Raw genomic sequence first — 10,274 nt, forward strand, 5'->3', positions numbered from 1 at the left:
ACATGTTCTCCTCATGTTTAATGTTGTTGGCTAATTTCATGGCTGTTTGCAACACAAAAATAAATGTTTCAGCCTACAAGGTGAATTTGTTATTATACAGTTAGTTGCCTAAACGATAGAAGACATTCCTCCAAATACCTCTTTTTAATGATTTTGTTGCCGTTTCGTGATTTCCGCTAAGAATTTTTTTTCTTCAGGCTAATAGAACTTTAACGTTCCAGGTGTTGCGTAGCAACCCATTACTTGCTGACTTCAAGTTAAGCGGGATTTACGATGACTTACCTCTACGTTAAATGACCGAACTTCTTGCGGAATGATATGAAAGATGTGAATTAGATGCACAAAACCCGTTGCCAATGAGAGCGGTCATTAACTTTTCACAGTGGTGAATATCAAGAAATTACAGACCTGCTAAAGTTGGGGTGCCCCATTCAAATCAACGGAACTTTTTGGAACATTCTGAAGAGCCGTATAATAAGTAAGAAATAAAGGCCTGCCCCTAATACAAGCCTGCCCCAAATACAGGCCGGTGCGCTGTGCAGCCTAAGTAAATAAAAGCCCCGGCCACAATTTGAGGATTTACGGTATGTGTGATTATTCTCATGAAGATGCGTGAGGATGGACAGAAAGAGTGTCCACAATACATTTGGAAAAAATTTCAAATTTCGTTATGTTTCAGACAATCAATGAATTAATGGGTTCAATTAATTTGTTATCTCATCAATCTACACACAAAACATCCCTACAGGATGACGCTGCCACCACTGTGTTTAACTGTGGGGATTAATGGGTATTAACAAGGTGTTTAACTGTGGGGATTAATGGGTATTAACGAGGTGTTTAACTGGGGATTAATGGGTATTAACGAGGTGTTTCACTGGGGATTAATGGGTATTAACGAGATGTTTAACTGTGGGGATTAATGGGTATTAACGAGGTGTTTGATTGATGGGATTAATGGGGATTAAAGAGGTGTTTAACTGTGGGGATTAATGGGTATTAATGAGGTGTTTAGCTGATGGGATTAATGGGTATTTACGAGGTGTTTGCCTGAGGGAATTATTGGAGCAGCATGTTTGTGTTTGTATTTATATATATCCCCCTCTCAGGTGGGGGCTGGTTGGACCCTGAGCTGGTGTGTGTGTGTGTGTGTGTGTGTGTGTGTGTGTGTGTGTGTGTGTGTATGTGTGTGTATTATATATATATAATAATATATGCCCCTCTCAGGTGGGGGCTGGTCAGACCCTGGGCTGGTGTGTGTGTGTGTGTGTGTGTGTGTGTGTGTATGTGTGTGTATTATATATATATAATAACATATCCCCCTCTCAGGTGGGGGCTGGTTGGACCCTGAGCTGGTGTGTGTGTGTGTGTGTGTGTGTGTGTGTGTGTGTGTGTGTGTCTGTGTGTGTGTGTGTGTGTGTGTGTGTGTATTATATAGCCTATATATAATAATATATGCCCCTCTCAGGTGGGGGCTGGTCAGACCCTGAGCTGGTGTGTGTGTGTGTGTGTGTGTGTGTGTGTGTGTGTGTGTGTGTGTGTGTGTGTGTATGTGTGTGTATTATATATATATATAATAATATATCCCCCTCTCAGGTGGGGGCTGGTCAGACCCTGGGTTGGCTGACTTTGAGCTGCTGGTGATGATGAGCGCCACGGTGGAGCCCACCTCGGCCACCTGTCAGGTGCGCACCTCATACCTGCCCGACGAGATCCTCTGGGGCTACGAGTTCCCGCCCGTCGTCTCGCTCTCCCCCTCAGGGAAGTACGTCGCCGACCTTGCATACTTCGACAAGGTCAACAAGACCAAGACCCCACCCCTCTTCAAGCAGACGCCGCCAACACCTAATTGCCATGGTTACTCCAGTGGCGGGGAGGGCGGGACAGAGGGGATGGACCCCGAGAAGATCCGATTGGAGCAGAGCTACCGGGAGGAGGAGGGGGCGGGGGCTGTGGCGGGGGCGGGGGCGGGGACGGGGACAGGGGCGGGGGCAGGGGCAGGGGCAGGGGCAGGGACGGGGGCAGGGGCAGGGGAGGAGCGAGCAGGGAGGGCGAGAGAGACCAGCCCACTCAGTGTCCGCATCAGCAACGTCTGAACACACACACACACACACACACACACTCACACACACACACACACACACACACACACACACACACACACACACACACACACACACACACACATCAGCCCACTCAGTGTCCGCATCAGCAACGGCGGAGCACACACACACACACACTTGTGTAAATGTGTGTGTGTGAGTATATGTGTGTGTGTGAGTATGAGTGTGTGTGTCTGTATGTGTGTGTGTGTGTTTGTGTGTGAGTGAGTGAGTGAGTGAGTGAGTGAGTGAGTAGAAATACACACACAGACACACACGCATACACTCACTTTCACAATTGCATACACATATACACACTGATGCCAACATGCACAAACGCACACATTTGGGGATGGTTTGACAGACATGCATTATGTTTGTAGAACTGTAGAAACGAGATTCAGTTAACTATAAGAAGGAGAGAATGAGAAACACACTGAGAAAGACAGAGAGAGAGATAAATAGAGAGAGATAAATAGAGAGAGATATAGTGGGGAGTAAGAGAGAGAGAGAGAGAGAGAGGGAGGAAGAGGAAGAGAGAGAGTTAGTTGGGAGAAAGAGAGAGAGAGAGAGAGAGAGAGAGAGAGAAAGAGAGAGAGAGAGAGAGAGACACGGACAAAGGATGAATCAGTAAATGAATGTCTGGAGTGATGGGGGTACCGGGTCTCACAAGAAGGACAATATTTTCATGGACGGACCTTCAACCCAACCCATGGAGGTGATATAGCAATGACCATAGATATATATATATAAAGGCTAGATGTCTCGTCCGCGTTGCCGGCCAACGGAGTCGAACGTCCGCACATGGCGGCCATCTTGCCCCAGTCAGCTCGCTCACCCATCACATTGAGTTGGTAGTGGTATGTACTTTTTAAATAACCATCACTTGCTCAATTTTCAACCGATTTTTAAACGGGTTGGTTTGTTATATAAACGTCAGAGATGTAGTTATGACACAGCATCCAAAATTATAACCACGTTAATAACGTTTGTAAGAAACCAAACCATTTGTAAATCGGTTGAAAATTGAGCAAGTTATGGTTATTTAAAAAGTACATACCACTACCAACACAATGTGATGGGTGAGCGAGCTGACTGGGGCAAGATGGCCGCTATGTGCGGACGTTCGACTCTGTTGGACGAGACATCTAGCCTTTATATATATATCTATGGCAATGACCTTTGACACAATCCACGGAGGTGACGTAGCAATGACCTTTGACCCAATCCACGGAGGTGACATATCAACGACCTTCGACCCCGATCTACGGAGGTGACGTAGCAATGACCTTTGACCCCAATCCACAGAGGTGACATGGCAATAACCCATAGGAGATGAATGTAGGCACTTTTCTTGTTGTTCCTAACAGCGCTTTAGATGGCCTCTCAGTAGAGCATCGCCTGATTGTCAACACTGAACAAACATTCAGGCCAGTAAACACACTAAAGCACTTTAAATGACTAGGACTGTAAAAAAAAGAACTAGTGGATAATGATTATGTGAATAAAAATGTAAATAAATATGTTTGAATATATTCGAACCTAACTGCTCTAAACTGTCTGATTGTCTGGACCTGGTGTTGTGCACTGTGTTCATCAGAGCCCAGACCAATTTCATTCCTTTTCATCGACTTTGGCAGCGTTTTTTGTCACAGTTTGATTAGAGTAGGTGTTTGTATTTTTTTCTAGTTCTAGTTTCAGCACAATACATTTAGCCTTTGCCCTACAATACTTTGCATTTGCGTTCATGATGACAGACAAGCAGAGGTGCCTAGGTGAAAATACACTACGCTTGCAAAAGTATTCAACCGCCATCAAAAATGTTTTACAAAAGATACTTACATGTTCTCCCTCTCAGTATTTGTATTGCAAACATTTACTGATATTCTATATTCAGCTCGAAAGGTGCTGTTGAAGTTAACAGCAGAATTACCACAGTATGAAGAAAGATGGTAATATTGTTTTACAGCAGTGCTGTTATTTCTAAAATAATTTAAATGCTTTTACTGGATAGGAGACATATTCTACTATGGTGCAATTCAGGATTAAAGATCAGATGAAAACATTCAACATGTATGCTACTGGCCTGTGGGCAGACTAGCCAGGCTTAAAGATCAGATATAAACATTCAACATGTATGCAACTGGCCTGTGGGCAGACTAGCCAGGCTTAAATATCAGATATAAACATTCAACATGTATGCTACTGGCCTGTGGGCAGACTAGCCAGGCTTAAAGATCAGATGAAAACATTCAACATGTATGCTACTGGCCTGTGGGCAGACTAGCCAGGCTTAAAGATCAGATGAAAACATTCAACATGTATGCTACTGGCCTGTGGGCAGACTAGCCAGGCTTAAAGATCAGATATAAACATTCAACATGTATGCTACTGGCCTGTGGCCAGACTAGCCAGGCTTAAAGATCAGATATAAACATTCAACATGTATGCTACTGGCCTGTGGGCAGACTAGCCAGGCTTAAAGATCAGATATAAACATTCAACATGTATGCTACTGGCCTGTGGGCAGACTAGCCAGGCTTAAAGATCAGATATAAACATTCAACATGTATGCTACTGGCCTGTGGGCAGACTAGCCAGGCTTAAAGATCAGATGAAAACATTCAACATGTATGCTACTGGCCTGTGGGCAGACTAGCCAGGCTTAAAGATCAGATATAAACATTCAACATGTATGCTACTGGCCTGTGGGCAGACTAGCCAGGCTTAAAGATCAGATATAAACATTCAACATGTATGCTACTGGCCTGTGGAGGCATACTAGCCAGGCTTCGTGGGCTGAAATCACCCCTACATGGCTGCTTTACTGTTTCCTACTTGCCCAATGATGTCATCTATTACCCAGTGCGTTAAATGGCCACATTCACACGTCCACTGGAGAAGGAAGTGCAGAGACAGATCTGTCAGCCGATGATACACTCTTGAATCCTGTGGAATTGTGTTTTTGTTCTTTTCGTCCAAGTGGGGAGAGTCTCCTCTCCATGCAGCATCAAAGCACAGTTCACCGCCCCTTCACCGCGCCCCTCTGCCCCTCCTCCGCGCCCCTCTGCCCCTTCACAAGCCCCTCTGCCCCTCCTCCGCACCCCTCTGCCCCTTCACCGTGTCTCTTTGCCCCTCCTCCGCGCCCCTCTGCCCCTCCTCCGCACCCCTCTGCCCCTTGACCGTGTCTCTTTGCCCCTCCTCCGCACCCCTCTGCCCCTCCTCCGCGCCCCTCTGCCCCTCCTCCGCGCCCCTCTGCCCCTTGACCGTGTCTCTTTGCCCCTCCTCCGCGCCCCTCTGCCCCTTGACCGTGTCTCTTTGCCCCTCCTCCGCGCCCCTCTGCCCCTTCACCGTGTCTCTTTGCCCCTCCTCCGCGCCCCTCTGCCCCTCCTCCGCGCCCCTCTGCCCCTTGACCGTGTCTCTTTGCCCCTTGACCGAGCCTCTCCACCACCCCGGAGCAGCATGTTGGATGACCCCGCGCTCTCAGACACTCTGCAATCACATCACAGCAGGCCTACGCCATCTAAAACACATCACCTAGTGTGCATAACCAGTGACCTACGCCATCTAAAACACATCACCCAGTGTGCATAACCAGTGACCTACGCCATCTAAAACACATCACCTAGTGTGCATAACCAGTGGCCTACGCCATCTAAAACACATCACCTAGTGTGCATAACCAGTGACCTACGCCATCTAAAACACATCACCTAGTGTGCATAACCAGTGGCCTACGCCATCTAAAACACATCACCTAGTGTGCATAACCAGTGGCCTACGCCATCTAAAACACATCACCCAGTGTGCATAACCAGTGGCCTACGCCATCTAAAACACATCACCCAGTGTGCATAACCAGTGACCTACGCCATCTAAAACACATCACCTAGTGTGCATAACCAGTGACCTACGCCATCTAAAACACATCACCTAGTGTGCATAACCAGTGACCTACGTAAGGATGCATAACCAGTGACCTACGTAAGGGTGCATGTAAGTGTGCATAACCAGTGACCTACGTAAGGGTGCATAACCAGTGACCTACGTAGGGGTGCATAACCAGTGACCTATGTAAGGGTGCATGTAAGTGTGCATAACCAGTGACCTACGTAAGGGTGCATAACCAGTGACCTACGTAAGGGTGCATAACCAGTGACCTACTTAAGTGTGCATAACCAGTGACCTACTTAAGTGTGCATAACCAGTGACCTACGTAAGGGTGCATAACCAGTGTACTGAGTGGACATTAGGACAGACCCCCAGGTGCAGGCATGCAGACAAAATCAGGTGCTAAAGTGGGACAATACCTCCACCTAGTGTTCATTTGGAGTATTGAGATACTTGATTTTTGAAGCAATTACAGACATGGTCAACTTATTTGCACTTTTTCATTATTTTTGTGAGAGGGAAATTAGTTTGTTAAAAACGATCTGAGAGCACTGAGAATGTGTTTATAATAACTCCAAAACAGGTACAAACTGTTTTGTAATAACTAGTCAAAGTTCCTCTCCTGGAATTGATTAAACCGCTGATAAAAACTCATCTCTGTTCCTCAAAATTACATATTTAAAAGTTAAATTTGCCAAAAAGTCAAATGTTTGCTAATGTCCATAATGAGTCCATAAGTCCTTGACACAAGCAATGTTCTTTTGAGTAAAAAAAAGCCAGTCACATCCAGTCTATCAGGCCATAACAGCTTTGGGTAAAGCCAGTCACATACATCAAGCCATGAAGCTTCTGCATACATACATTGGACAAATAAATGATGATGAAGTCTTATCACTCCCACAAAATACACAAACACTAGTTTCTATTCCAAATCACTGTCTTAACAAATCACCAGATTGACACACTCACACATTTAAAAAAAATATTTATTTGACTCTGGGATGTATTGGGAACCGTTCTTTTCAAATAAATCTGTAAGATGGAATTTCGGTAAGACATTATAGAGTATACGATGTCATTAAACACATTTCGAATTGTTTTGTTAGGGAGTTCACCTTCATTAACGACATAAAAGTTCTGGAAGTCAAGGGGTGATGGGGTAGAATATGCCAAACATCCTTTGATGAAACATATCATAGAGTTGGGGATGGCTGGAGTCATAGTGTTCAAAGTGCCGTGATTGCAGAATGAGTCATGTATAAAACAAAAATGTTCATATGACATGATACATCCACTTATATCCACCAAGTGTAACAGCGACCAAACACCTTTCTTCATCCAGTCCATGTTACACAACAATTTCTTCCTCAGTAATAAATGTATTGTTCCATATTGGTGTGTTATGAGGGGTGTAATTATGATTATATAAGAGTTTCCAATCTAACATGACCTGCTGGTGAAAAAGGAGATACTGTAATCGGCTGATTTGGAATCATGAAATCACGTCTACAATTCTAAAACACCACATTTCTTAACCATTTCTCAGGGGATATGGCACCAAAGGTTATTGCTGTCCAGAAAAGATTCTAATCTATAATCTAGCAGATCAAGCACTAGGTAAACGTTATTGTGAATGGATCTACCTTTCATACAAATGGGTTGGGAATCACTTGTAATGTATTCATTATTATTTTTAATCTGTTCACGACCAGCTGCTATGTTTAAATCCAAATTTAAACAAATCTATGAAAAATAATGAGAAGAATTACAAATATTAAAACTATAATTCAAAGTGAGCCTATGCTCAAACGTAAGAACTAATTAGACAGTGTTTTTAAACACTTCTTAAATGTACCAAGGTCAGGGGCGGCCCTAGCACATTTGGCGCTCTAGGCGAGCTTCACTCCTGGCGCCCCCCCCCCCCCCCCCCTCCAAATAAAAAATATTTTTTTCCCCCACGAAAACGGAATTGCAACTTTCAAACGCTATTTTGCCCTGTAAGACTGCATTTCTTTCACATAAACACAACAACGATCGCGACGATGAACAAACATTAATTCAAGAACAAATCACGCGAAAATGTCACGCCTGTGCTGGACTACGCTCCGGCCACGCCCCCTGTTGAACTGTTTATGGACACACACACACACCTCCACGTCATCTTCCCAATCGCCTGCAAATAATGTTTTCTTAGTCTTCTAAAAGTGAATCTAAAATGATATAACAAAAGTATGTATTATCATCATTTGTTAAATGTAGCTATTATGTAGTTATTAAGCATTTTGGTGTATTTGGACAGCCTGACATTTTTTTATTCCAAGATGCATAGCTCTTGATTAGTTGAATCATGTCTAATTAAACTGGCTAGCTCGCTCCACCAAAACTAAAGCTGTCCAAATTTGATTACTCAAATTTTTATGACGCAAAATGACGCAAAATGTGGTACAGCTGAACTTTAACTGATGTTTCGACTTAATGGCAATAACAAGGAACGTTAGCTAACTAGCAAGATTACATACAAACCATTCGCTAAAGTTGACAATACAACACTTGGATTTTTACCAGTATTCCTCACTTATTGACAAGTTGCCATGTTTGGCTTCCTTAATGGGTGTGCTATGCAACGAGTAAGATATGTGTAGTGTTGTTGCACTGGCTCTTGGCTTTATATGTGCGCCCCTATTTTAATCTTTTTTGTATAATGTAGAATAAATGGACATATCATTTTTGATATACCCGCCTCTGTAAAAATCCTTAAAGAACTATGTGACAGGGAGTAGGAAAACTTTCAATGATAAGGTACATCTTTTCTTCTTAACTCCACTAAAGTGCTGCGGGCAATTCACGCATTCGTGAACGTTTTCTTATCTGGAATTCATTATAGGCTAGAACAGGATTTCAGGATTTACCTTTCTCCTTGGCACGTTTCTTTTCTTATTCCTTTCTTTTCTTCCTAAATTGCGCCCCGGATGGCTTTTGCCTCTTCATTATTTTGTTCTTCAAAGTTTCTTGAACACACACACTCTAACCAAACGCCTCGCTGTGCTAGCATGTTCTGACAACACCAAGGACGTACGTACCCCTTCCGTTTTCGATTTTTGGCTAATTTTACCCTAATGTTAGAATTTTTTTTTATGTCAAAATATTGGTTGGAGATATAGAAGGGGGCGCAAAAAAAAACAAACACAATTCTTGTTTTTTTTTTTTTTTTGCTGGGCGCAGTTTTTTGCGCCCCCCTCTGAGTGGCGCCCTAGGCGACCGCCTATACCGCCTGTAGGAAAAACCGCCCCTGACCAAGGTTGTCACTGGCATGGACAGCGCTTGGTAGATCAAATGAGGAGTCTTCATTCTAAGCTAACGAAAACTCATCGATTTGTAGTTACAGGCGTTTATACATAAATAAAAGCATAATTATGATATATTCCATTTCTAATAGATCCCTTTAAATCAAAGTTGTATGCTTTTATCCAAAGTGACGTACAAGGGAGAGAACAATCAAGCTACGAGCAATAGGGACCTAGTGTAGCAATAAATACTATTTTACATAAGAAATATAAAAAACGTGCAGGCATGTAACTACTGTAAGTGCAAGTTAAATACTAGTAGAAGTGCAAGAAGGTGCAGGAGCGAATCTAGGTTCCCACTTGTGGGGGGGCTAAGCCCCTAGATAAAACCTATTTTTTTCCTGTGACCCAGCAAAACTAGGGGGGGGGGGGGGGTCTGGGGGCATGCTCCCCCGTAAGAATTTTTTTGAAAATATCCTTTTAAATAGTGTCCTCTACGGGGTTTTAGGAAGAGAAATTAACAAATTTAGATTTAAAATATGGCACAACAATAAACATATTGAAGACATCTGCTGACATAGGTGCTAATTTTACTGTAGCATGGTAGGGATTTGCAGCTCCAGTGAGTAGGTTAATGTTGTAGGCTAGAGTTCACTAGCTAGTTATAGCTGGCGGAGCTACTGAGTAGGGTAGCATACCCACAGGATCAATGAATCGGCATGATAAAAGAAAGCCACGACATCTATAATTAACTCGTGATGATCTTTTACTATTTTAAACTTCATGCGCTATAACTTATAGCCTATCAAGCAGCTGATTATGGCAGCTTTCACCAGCTTGTGTCAGACAGTCACTCCAAGGGCCTCATTTATAAAACGTACTTACAGACAGATTTGATCTTAGAGTGTTCGTGCGATCATATCCACGTCTAAGTACAGATTTATAAAAACCGTCTTAATCTAGCATAACGTATCTCTACGTCTGGTTCTAGTTCGCG

General features: G+C 43.5%; 1 protein-coding gene across 1 annotated transcript in view; it reads left to right on the forward strand.

The window, feature by feature from the left end:
* Positions 1-2,156, forward strand: part of LOC105903815 (ATP-sensitive inward rectifier potassium channel 10-like) — a 15,371-nt gene extending 13,215 nt beyond the window's left edge. Inside the window, exons 7-8 of the mRNA XM_031563252.1 lie at positions 1,597-1,952; positions 2,037-2,156. Coding sequence (XP_031419112.1) covers positions 1,597-1,952; positions 2,037-2,096 — 416 coding nt within the window. The 3' untranslated portion in view covers positions 2,097-2,156. The remainder of the gene's footprint in view (positions 1-1,596; positions 1,953-2,036) is intronic.
* The last annotated feature ends 8,118 nt before the right edge of the window (positions 2,157-10,274 follow it).

The sequence above is a fragment of the Clupea harengus genome, chromosome 25 (assembly GCF_900700415.2).
Source record: "Clupea harengus chromosome 25, Ch_v2.0.2, whole genome shotgun sequence".
Lineage (NCBI taxonomy): Eukaryota > Metazoa > Chordata > Actinopteri > Clupeiformes > Clupeidae > Clupea > Clupea harengus.